We start from the raw sequence: 12,269 nt of genomic DNA on the forward strand, positions 1-12,269 counted from the left end.
ATCGATGTCATTGTGAAAGCTTTGCCGGAGATTAGTTTCAGGCTGCTGTAGTTTGTCATCAAGTAAGTTCTTTCAGTTACAAATTTGTGCGTCCATTGATATTCTCTCTCTGAATCCTCGCTAATTCTTCGTATTTCGTTGGGCATAGATAAAGTATATCTCCGGTGTTTTGCAGTCTGTTTCCTAGAAAATATGAATAGTAAATTTGTGCTCCCACCGGTATGGAGGATGATAAGCAGAGAAGCAGTTAATCTCTCACGACTGAAATTGTTTTGTTTTGGAAGTGGTGAAAGAAATGTCTTCAAAAGGGCATTTCGTCTCAGAAATGAAATTAGACACAACTGTTTATGTCGTGATCAAGTAAATGTATCGTATTATCCAAGAGTCGGCGGGACGAACAAAAAATATAAGGTAAGATAAATGTGAAAATATTTAATTACTAAAGCAGCCTTTGATATCAAAGCACGAAAATTAAGACTTGTAAAAAAATACGTAATTTTAGTCTCCTTGAATATTCAACGTATCTATTCATTCAGTTGTTTATATATATAAATATATATATATATATATATATATATATATATATATATATATATATATATATATATATATATATATATATACAGTATTTCTATCTATCTATACACACATATATGAAATATATATATATATATATATATATATATATATATATATATATATATATATATATATATATATATATATATATATATATATATATAAAAGCACGAAATTAGGACTTGTCAACGCTTGTCACCTTGAACATTTAACGTATCTATTCATTCAGCTGTCCTTTTGGGTGGGTGTGTACATTTTTAAATCAAGGTCAGATCGTTTATTTAATTTTCGCTGTCATTCATAAAAACCCGCAAAATACTGAAGTGATTTAGAGAATTGCTTCTCCGGGCAATTTGATGCATTCGGTACTTGCGTGAGTTTTAGCGAGAACTCTCCTCGTCTGCACATAAATTAGTTCATCGTACGTTCCTGTTTTACTTATACATCTTCTATTACTTGTTTTTTTATGTTTATTTATTTTATTATTTCTTTTTTACTTTTTTATTTGATTTATCTATTTATTTACTTACTTACTTATCAGGAGAAAAATATCTATAAAAGGGAGAACTAACAGCATAAGAATTGTACCTTGGTTTAACAAAAATTGTTCCTATTTAACGCAGATCGCGTTGAAACGTTTTTCTCCCCTGAGGTGTATCAGTTCCACGAACTCGACCAGGGAGTTCTTGGTAAAAGAAATTAACTTTTTTCTTATTTGTTCGTATCCCGAACTTCAAACCACCAAGAAAATAATGAGGGATCATAGCATTTATTTGCGCATGGAAAAGCACGCAGAAAAATCATGAATAAGTTATTCTCTCTCTCTCTCTCTCTCTCTCTCTCTCTCTCTCTCTCTCTCTCTCTCTCTCTCTCTCTCTCTCTCCCCATTTGTTTGTTATTTTCTGTCTCTCCTATCCCTCACCCCCTCCCCATTCGTTTATTACTTTCTCTCTCTCTCTCTCTCTCTCTCTCTCTCTCTCTCTCTCTCTCTCTTCATCATTATAGGCTAATTATCATAAGTCCAGTTACAGTTTACAGTCTTCTTTAATAACTTGTTCTTGCGTGTCATGTGTCTATTCCTTAATATGTATATCATTAGTTTTTTTTATTTATCTTTATTAGTTTCTTATTTGCACTTTATTCCCATCAATTTTACACTTCTCGCTGTTTTTAAATATTATGCAGTGTAGTTTATTCCTGAATTTCTATCTGATTTTGTCATGTGTTTTTGTATTCCAATAGTTTTGTTTCTTACTGCTTGATATTCAAATTTATGGTAGTTCTCCATGAACAGATCCATTTTCTGTAATTGCTTATTTGTAATTCGGACATGATCCGAGTCCTGTTATGTGAGGACTTTGAAAACGTATGCGATTCCTTTATTAAAAGTACAGTCATTTAACCTGCAGTATTTCCCACTCCTGGGCATGCTATGTCCCAAATACGCAGTCTTGCCCATGCCCAAATTTCTGGCATTTTAAGCTTTGTTTTGCATTTCTGACATAGATGTAAAAGAAAACACTTACCGGCCAAATATAGTTTATCATCATGTACTGCCTGTTTCATCGCTGTGATGAGCATTTGTCATGAGCATTCGTTATGAAGTTTTTCATCCCTCTGGTATTTTACATTTCAAGTGTCGACACCTTAGCTAGGTCGTGCTCGCCATTTACCAGATGTTTTAGCCACGGGATACCCTCATTAAAGTGTTCCTCCTAACATGGGTGGCCCGAGAGAGAGAGAGAGAGAGAGAGAGAGAGAGAGAGAGAGCGGTAACTAACACGCTCAGACTTTAACTGCTTTTACGTAGTTGAACCCATTTCTACAGAAATAAATTATATTAGGTTTTGTGTGCACAATAAATATGTATATTCAATAAATATGTATATTTTGATATTGCAGAAAGTTAATGAGACTGAAATTTAAATGGCAAGTTTGCACATGAAGCGGAAAATTAGATTATCCGTATTTCTCAAGTCTGCGGTCATGAGTTAGCGTCGGACTTTAAACCTTTATGTAGACCTAAAGATTTTTTTTTTAGATAAATGATGGCTTGATCTTAAACATGATATTTATTGGCAACCGACATAAATGTAAATCCCTCTGTAACCGCCCCATAGTTAATTAAAAGCTTGATCTTCTGTAAAAACGGAAGTAAAAACTTCGGTTTTACTCATTTCCATAAAAGGACAAATGCTAACAATGCCTAATTAAGGTCACTAGCCCCATTTTTTATATTAGTTTCCGCTTTCAACAAACGGTTTCCGCCCTTGTCATTCCTGTTGTGAAAGAAATCACCATGTTCCTGCGTCCGTAAGGCCGACAAACAAGGCGTTCTAAAAGATTTTTAATTGAGAAATAAGAATTCCTTGGGTGTGGTGAGACAAGCAACATGAGTCACACCATCTGCTTTCAAAATGATAATGACAGTGTCGTAAGTTTAATCGCCGCCACCAGAGCATAAATTTTCGTCCGATTACAGTCGTAGAAAACTTGAGATTCCATTTCCGTCGAGACCTTGAAGTCGTAAAATTAAAAAAAAAAAAAAATGTTTTCTCTCCGTCAACCATAACAGGAAATTGGTTAAATAGTACAGGTACGTAATTTTAGCTGCAGTCAGGCTCATGAGGTTGTCAAAGAAAGAAACTCGTTTCGCGGTGCTAAGACCGGATGTGGCGTGTTAGGTAAACCCGTCAGACGGATGAGTCACTTAGATAAAAATAATCACATTTCCAAAGAGTAACAGTTAAATAAACAGTAAACTATATGAACTCGTACCGTACATCCGAGTACCACATACCCAAATGTACTAATGTTTATATACAACAACCCCTCTGTATATACACAGGATCATAGGCATTCGTGTAAAAGTGAATACAAATATTTACAAAGATAAAAGAACCATTCCCTGCTTCTTTCTTATCCAATTTCCTCTTTTATAAATAGAAACAAAGAGTTACAACAACATGACAACGTCAATGAGGGATTTTGGGATTAAGAAATAAAAGTTTTGACTGAAACTCCTAATTCCTTTATTGAATTTTCTGTTTTTTACTACTAGTACTACCACTCAGGACTCCACCCACGTTTAAAGGGACAAAATGTTCTCTGACAACGAAATTCAAGTAAAGATAACTTTCATTTTTTTTCTAAAAATAATTTGATTTCGGGAAAATAAAATTAATCTTTTTTTTTGTAAAAACACTAAAGAAAACAAACAGGATATAACTATATGAATATCATCATAACCAAACACATACACATACACACACAAACAGATAAGATGAAACTCGTAAAAGGATACGTTCCTTTACAGTACAGATCATGAAGCTGTTCTAAGGTAATGATGATATGGTTTTGGAAGAAATTTCGAAGGAAGAATATTCCATAGCTCAGAAACAGCATAGCCTGATCAAGAAAAAAAATAGGTAGCAATAGTAAATAAATATGTAGCATGATATTATATTTCTGCAAATTCTCTTTCACCCCTTGCTCTCCAGCCAAAACCTACTTGATCACAGGATGCTTCCAATTATAGGAGTTCATGTAAAGTACACTAAAAGAGAGCTGGGCTGCCAGCAATCGGCCCATGAAATAAACAAAACTAAATTTCAAGTACAAAGAAAGAACAAGTGGGGAGCATCCTCAAGAAGAGTCAAGTAATGCAAAACAAGTAAAAAAAAGGAATGACAAACTTGGAAGAAAATGTTAAGATAAACAGCTTAGGCAAATATGAAATGCAATAAAATGAAAGCATACATGATAAATGCACTTGAAGAAATGCTTATAAATGTAAAAGTTTTGGACTGCATGAGAATACTTTGAATTAGCTTTCACTATGATATTTTAGATTAAATTTTCCCAGGTATGGCTGTTAATCTTGAAAATAGCAAAAGTAACTCCCCATTGGTTGAATATACTTTTATGTTAAGGAAAATGAAAAACACAAAACTACAAAATTTTTTTATTTTAAAAGATAAAATTTTATATCTAATGAATAGATATCAAGCACATTTCATTTTACAAATTGCATAATAAAGTAGGAAAATGCTGGATTATATTCTTAACTACAGCATATCCAGTTGGCACTATGGAATTCTATTACTGCTCTTGGGTCAAGAGAATATACCTGTCTGAAAGAGGTCAGGACTACACAACCAGTTTGGTTTGTCAATGAATTTGACATACTTTAGGAAGTACTAAAATAAATGTGTACAATTTTTCAAAGTAAACTTCATTGGCATCCTTAAATTTGTGTGCAAAAAATGGCCTTATTTTATAATAAAACAAATGCAGAATTGTTAACATAATACTCACAACCAGCATTTTATAATCTCAAAAACTTATTTTCCTCCTCAATGGAAAAAGCATGTTCTTGATATTTTTCCATGGGTAACAAAAGTCTGGTGGGTAAATATTACTATTATATTATTATTCAGAAGATGAACTCTATTCATATGGAACAAGCCCATATGGGCTATTGACTTGAAATTCAAGCTTCCAAATAATATGGTGTTCATTCAAAAGAAGTAACAGAAGGTAATGGGAAATAAGGAAAAGCAAATTGTTTCATACACAAAATCTTTTGTCTCAGAAAAGGCTATTATTAACGCAGATGGAAAGACAAAGCTCTGAATCCCAATATGAAATAAAGTTAAAAAGTATGTCTTGGGCACATTCATTATATTGGCATGTACATAAACAAGTCTTGGGTGCAATTCACCTTACTGACATCTAGAGAAGACTTCGTCATGATAGTATCACATCAAAAATACCAAGCAAGGAATGGAAACATATCAAGTGTGCTGCAAAAAAAAAAAAAAAAAAAAAAAAACATGGGAAGACAAGAAGTTATATGCTACATAACCTAGCTTAGCTGGATCTTACATGGCCTAGCCTTAGACATTTAATAGTAGAGGTAAGAAGATTCCTGAGATAAAGGCATCAGCAAATATGAAGTCTAAAGAAATACTGTCAATATAAAAAAAAAAAAAAAAATCCTGGACATGTTAATAAGGTGGATCACAGTATGATAGAAACTGGTGTGACTGACCTTTTAGATACCCACTATAATACTTTTGATACTGATTGATACATTCAGATGTGTTATGTGGAACATTTGTATTACCGGTACTAATGAGATAAACCCATCTTCAGTCAAAAAATTACTTCCAATGCAAGAAGTTTTGTAGTCTTTAGGTGAAAAATTTATTAGTAAAAAAGGATAATTCTGAGTTTTGTTTTGACAAAACTGTATCAATCAAAAGTAACCCAAGGTAATATAATCAACAAAGCAAACAAAGTATGAAATATTCTCAAAAGTTATTTGCATTTAGGATATCATAAACAGGTCAAATTCATACATACAAAAATAAATAAATCTATAAATACAAACTGTAAAAAGTAATCGGATACAATTGTGTGAAAACTTTTCATGTGCAAGATTTTAGTCAATTTCATGTTCTGAAACTCATACAAATTATTTTTATAATACTGGTAGAAGAAAATGCATAAAATAACATTTCAAATATCAAAAGAAATTGGAATACACTTTGTTATGCATAAAATTAATGTAGCTGCCTGCAGAATGCATTACACCTTAAATTAAACACAACTTTAATATCACAAAGATGACCAACCACTCACTTTCTTTTCATCCTCTGACACAGGAACCTAGTTTTCAGGTGGATTTCATTTTTATTATATTCTATTAAGGCAAAGCAATATTTCCAAAAATAGTTTTGGTAGTAGTCACCCTTACTGTAACTTGGATATAAATTTTCATGGAAATGCACTTAAAGGAAAATTACTATATACTGTACCATTAAAAATTTATATATAACAAGGGGAATGCAACAATATTCCTGTCACTAAAGTTCCAGTTTGGAAAACCTATATTTTTATACAGCTGCTTTACTTTTAGTTTTTCCAAGCCCAAGAACATGTGTAACTTACTTACAAGGTTCCAGGAAGTGTCCTGTAACTTGTGCAATCCAGAGCTGTACAGGTACCCCAGAGAGTAACGACAGATATGTGGCACATACTTTGATCGTGTGAAGATCATTTTTCTTTCTCATGTACTGAGATAGTATTTCTATATGGCATCTGAAATATGCAAACAGCACAAAGCCACTGCTTTTTGCATTATGAGGTGAAAGAAAAACAAGACAGTTTCTCATTTTTCTTGGATTAACTGACGAATATCGTCAACAAGGCAGGTCAGTAGTTAAATCTACTGAGATGCAGGAAACTCAGTGCTTTGAGTAATTCTATTAGTGGAGGTTTTTATTGTGTAGATCAAGGATCCTATGGCCGGCAACATACACACGAGCAATGTTACGGTCATCACCAGTATACAGGAACTTTTGAATTTTGTCTTCTATTGTATCCTGTTCAAAAAGAAAATGTAATTAAAATCTACCAAGATATATATGAAACATGTCAATGATTTTTAGAATGTTAATTTATGCATTCAAGTAAAACAATTCTTTAATATAAAGGTTTCATATTGAATAAGTTTTGTTAAAAACTATCCCACTAAATAGCAAATAGCATATTATTTTCATATTCCTATCTGGAAATGCTGTATTTTTCAAGACTATTATGAAAGTCAGAGCCTTTAACTAATACATTACAAAGTATTCCTCGTAAACTCTTTTTTTTTCCCCAAAGGAGGTGGCTTGCAAACAAACAAGACAGAAGTCATTGAAATAATCCTGCTTTAATTGTAGCATCAGAATGAACCCCATTACGTAGTCTACATTTCATACCTTACTGAAGACATCCACAGCTGTCCCAGGGGCAGATACATCAATTAACAAGCAGTCAAATTCTTTATCAATTTCAAAATTTCCTATCTTATCCTCCATATTCAGCACTGAAAATAGAGAAAACATACCAACAATTATACAGTAATTGAAGGAAATATTTATGCCAGAAATTATTTTTATCATACTTTAAAGCTGGTTGGTACAAAATCTTGATTAAATATTAAATATGATTATATCATATACAATTTGGAAAGAATTTTTTGGTGTGCAATACAGGTAATCAGCAAATCAGCAAAAGCATGAAAACACTTTTTCAATGGTGTCAAGTGGTTACAAAAATGTTGAAGGATATTTGTTCAAGTACATCAATGATGATAACAATTCTAAATTTCTTTAGCCAATAAAAGCCGGGTCTATGAAACAATTTTCATTTTGAAAGTTCAACTTAGGTCTTATGATCATAAATCTTATTCATTTCTATTTTTTTATATTCTCGTTAGGTTATAGTTTTCAGTTTTTGTTTTGAATTCTTTTCTGATTTTTATCCTACCTTCCACACTCTCAGCATGTATCAAGCAAATTTCATTCCTTTTTGCTGCATTACAGGCATCCCTGGGTTACAATGGGTCTGGCTTACGACGTTCTGAGGTTGCGACACTTTTCAAATATATTCATTAAAAATTATTTCCCAATTGAAGACGCATGTCCTGAGGTTATGACGCTTACAACGCCGGTCCGACGGAAGAAATATGGCTCCAAAACGGCAGAATAATAAAAATTTGGATTTTTTTTGATGAAAAACTCAATAACAATGCAGTTTACATTGTTTTCAATGCACACAAAGCATTAAAAATAAGGTTTTCTTTGGATTTTCGACGGTTTTTCGGCTTTCGACAATTTTCAGCTTACAACGCAGCATAGGAACGGAACCCCCATCGTAAACAGAGGACTGCCTGTAATTTCTTTATAGAGTATTTTGCCCATAATTCAAACACTTATCCTGGTAAAAAATAAATTCACTTGGCAATTATGGGCCACAGAAACTAGTGGCCAGAAACAAAAGCAAATTAGAGAGGATGTCTGGATAGATTTCTTTCATAATAAAAACATACTGATCACCATGATAGGTTAGCTTTAAAATTGTAAATCTCCTAATTATCTCTATCTGATATAGAAGCCCTAACAAATTTATCATAATATACTGGATCTAATTCTAACAGCTGTTCCAGCCATAAATGAAGGCAATGTCTGAGTTTATGAGCACCTCTTACAATTGTGGCAGAAAGCCTTTCTTTACCTTCATATATATCTTAATGATTTTGATGACCAATAAGATACTTTCCCCTAATGCAGCAGCCTAAAATTCAACCTTCATTACCTGCACTGTAAAGGAACACACAGGACTGCTAAGGAATCTATATAGTACCTCCCTTACCTTTTGCACCTCCTAAGGTTGCCATCCGAAATGCTTCCTTAAATGTTAATCGCTGGTAATCTTGGTCTCTATCAAGAGCTAAGACATTGGAAACTTGCAACGCTTGGCGAAGAGCATCTAAAACTGAGGCACTATATCCACCTGAGCAATCTGGGATTAAGAATTTTAATTTTTAAATGACAATAAAAATATTCAGGACATAAATCCTCTCACTATAAATCCTCTCAAATAGTGAACACTGACCTCTTACTATGTTATTTCATTCAATGAATGCCAATGAGGTTAACCATAGCAGTTTGGTGAGGGATTCTCAGGCCTCCCAAGCACACTCTGAATAGCATTTTTTTTCTTAATACAGCACAAGGTCATAATGATGATGAAAAATCCTTTAAAGAACTTTTAGAACTCTGAATTTTTTAGTGAATTTGTAGATCTCTCTCATTTTAAGATTTCTGAAAATTCTTATTTTTCATATTCCCTTAGCAACAACACTTGTAAAAATACTTCAATTTAAATTAAAAGATATACAGTGCTCAAGAAAAAAATTTGCTGATTGGTAGATATATTTTAATGAAATAAAGCCATTAAAGACAAAGAACTGACAAACCTATGACAAAAGGACATATTGTACTAATTACCTATAAATTCTATTTGTCACACCTAGAGCCACATATCTCTAGAACAATGGATTAAAAGTAGCATAGCAGATAGACAACTCAACCTTTGAGAGTTAATGACTGAAGTGAAAAAGTAAGTTTACGTAAAATTAGTCATAATTTTCAATATCAATATGCAATAAGCCAGCATCCTTGTCAAAAGTAATGATTAAATTTCATTCCCACCACAAGATTTGAAAAAGAAAAGAACTCCAGAGGTAAATTAAAAAATCTAAGTAAAATGTTTGATACCATTTTTCAGTAAATTCCAGTGATAACCTAATATATGTTTATAGCACTTTAAAACAAGATGGGAATTCAAATTTTCTTCTCTTTCCATTATTTACTTAGTAGAACAGTGTTCTTGAAGCACACATTAAAATGAAAAGCAATGACATATCCCTTTCCCAGTCCAACCTCCTTGGAATAAAATTAGCTATGTATGCTAACTATTACTTCAGTTTATCATTTCTCAGTAGTATTACTCCTGCAAAGGACCTTGTACTGCACTGAAAAAGCAAAACTATTCCACAATATTGCTTTTAGTTTCTTAAAACAAAATTCTACTTATTTTGATTTATACCATACCACAATAACTTATACACAGTTCAACTTTCTCACTATGCCTCTCTTCAATAAACATGATATAATTATCATAACAATATTCATCATGATCTCACCTGTTCCTAAGCCCACTTTGAGACCATGATTCAATAGGCGGCGAATATCACACAAACCAGATCGAACAGATATATTTGAATTGGGACAATGGGCCACACCAACTCCTCTTTCTCGCAAGATGTAAATTTCATCATCTGTCAACCATATGCAATGGGCCATCACAGACTGTAAAGAGTTCATAATATCATGAATAATGACGGTTTCAAAATAAAAATACTCCGTATTATACAGTATAAAAGAAATATAGAACACTGATAATCATTAAAATTATCTAAAAATTGTTTGAGAAAATCTCAAGTCACTGTGTTACATTGCACTAGCTTCACATTCATTATGCTGACTGAATACATCTATTCAAGGGAACTTATTCTGATTCATTACAAGGCAGGTGAGACCCATCTTTCCTGATCTACTCTCAGCTGTTCACACCTTAAGAAGACTAACCCCAGAAAGATGTCTAAAATTAATCAATGGGGTGGTAACCTTAATGTGATGCAATGGGTTGGAAAATATTTTTGTATTCATTTCAAAATATTAATTATAAAACAGGAAAACTATTTAAGATGGGAGGGCAAATGATGCAGATATCAGCTCTCCAATGGGGATGATACATTATACAAAAAGCTACAGTACCTATAATAAGTATCAAAGACGGTAGAAGTAGTTAGGGCTTAAAATTTCACCTGCTACAGTTATAATATTATCAAACTAAGATAAATTCTTCATATGAACAGAAGAGGACTGGATTACATCTCTAAAAGACACTTCAAAAGAGCTCATATCATCTGAGGTACACCAGACAAACTTTAACATGGGGAACACAGTACAATGATGGGTACACATTTGGGACAGGAAGGTTAATCCTATGAAAGGGATCTCTTGTACTATGAAGCAGACTTGAATCTAACTGCAATAAACATTGTACGGAATTAACACACTTTGAACTAGTGTATGGTTTGTAAGGCAAAGGTTTGGTTAAACACTTCAATATTTACAGAAATATCAACATACCTTTTCACTAAGTAATCTCATACTATCATACACATCAGTATAAGATTTTGCCCAGGGGAAAAGTTCTTTGACCCAATTACATTCCGGTTGAGTTTCACCTAAGTGAGACTGTATGTGACAACCATACTTGGCTGCAAGTTGACCCAAAGAGGCTAACTGATCTTCAGGACAGGTGGGTGCAAATCTTGGGGTAACAATTGGATGTACCAGTGGGGACTGGAAAAGAATTTTAAAATGTACTCAACTTACAAAAAATATTTCATAAATAATCATAACTGACAAAAAATATGTTTCATATCACTGTTTCCATTTCACCAACAGCAAATCAAACTAAGATTTACCTGAATACCTCTGACATATCTGATAAATTCTTCAGTATCTCTAATAGATTCTTGAACACTCATTTCACGATAATATTCTGGACAATTCCTCATCATATTGACTTTCCCTATTAAAGCGCGTTGACCCTTATCATGTACAACATCTGCCAATATTTTGGAACCTTCCAAGTGAATAGTGCCAAAGTAAGCAGCCGTCGTAGTACCATTCCTTAACAATCTTTCCTGTAAAATAAATAGGGACAAATTATATACAGTAATCCTCTCAGTCTCAAGAATGACAAAATTTTGTTCCTCCACAATGAATGATCATCTTATTTACAAAACACCATTTCTATAGTTCTACCTACTAAAGTTATTATCTACAAGTTCATAAGACACACAAGGAGGCTGAAAATGCTGTAGTTTCAAAGCAGATAATCCACCAACAAAGCATCCATTTTCATAAAATGTATGGTAATTGCAAGAAATGACATGATGAAAAAATTCAAATTTACCTTTTTTTAATGAAAACCATTGATATTTGCACTAAATACACCACTGCCTACCTAAGCCTTATTACTTAAGTATCAAGAGACAACAATTATAAAGCTTCAGTCTGTGACTATCATTTGCTATTTTTTTCACTTTTCACTCATTCCATTTTCTTTTAGAACTGATACTTTCATCACCTCACACATTCCTAAGGAATTTCTCACATCCTCTTGTCCTGGCAGGGATAATCGTGCTTCAATGCACTATATATATATATCCTAAATAACAAAATGTTAACATGATATCTGTTTGGTTCTTACTCAAC

The 12,269-nt window shown here is 32.9% G+C and overlaps 1 protein-coding gene across 2 annotated transcripts in view; it reads right to left on the bottom strand.

The window, feature by feature from the left end:
- Window positions 1-4,529: 4,529 nt before the first annotated feature.
- LOC136829372 (uncharacterized) overlaps window positions 4,530-12,269 on the bottom strand; it is a 53,864-nt gene continuing 46,124 nt past the window's right edge. For both annotated transcript variants that reach the window (XM_067087819.1, XM_067087820.1), the window contains exons 12-17: window positions 11,474-11,695; window positions 11,133-11,348; window positions 10,121-10,286; window positions 8,785-8,934; window positions 7,350-7,456; window positions 4,530-6,968 (exon numbers count right to left, since the gene is read on the bottom strand). In XM_067087819.1, the coding sequence (XP_066943920.1) occupies window positions 6,852-6,968; window positions 7,350-7,456; window positions 8,785-8,934; window positions 10,121-10,286; window positions 11,133-11,348; window positions 11,474-11,695 (978 nt within the window). In that variant the 3' untranslated portion in view covers window positions 4,530-6,851. The remainder of the gene's footprint in view (window positions 6,969-7,349; window positions 7,457-8,784; window positions 8,935-10,120; window positions 10,287-11,132; window positions 11,349-11,473; window positions 11,696-12,269) is intronic.

The sequence above is a fragment of the Macrobrachium rosenbergii genome, chromosome 44, assembly GCF_040412425.1.
Source record: "Macrobrachium rosenbergii isolate ZJJX-2024 chromosome 44, ASM4041242v1, whole genome shotgun sequence".
Taxonomy (NCBI): domain Eukaryota; kingdom Metazoa; phylum Arthropoda; class Malacostraca; order Decapoda; family Palaemonidae; genus Macrobrachium; species Macrobrachium rosenbergii.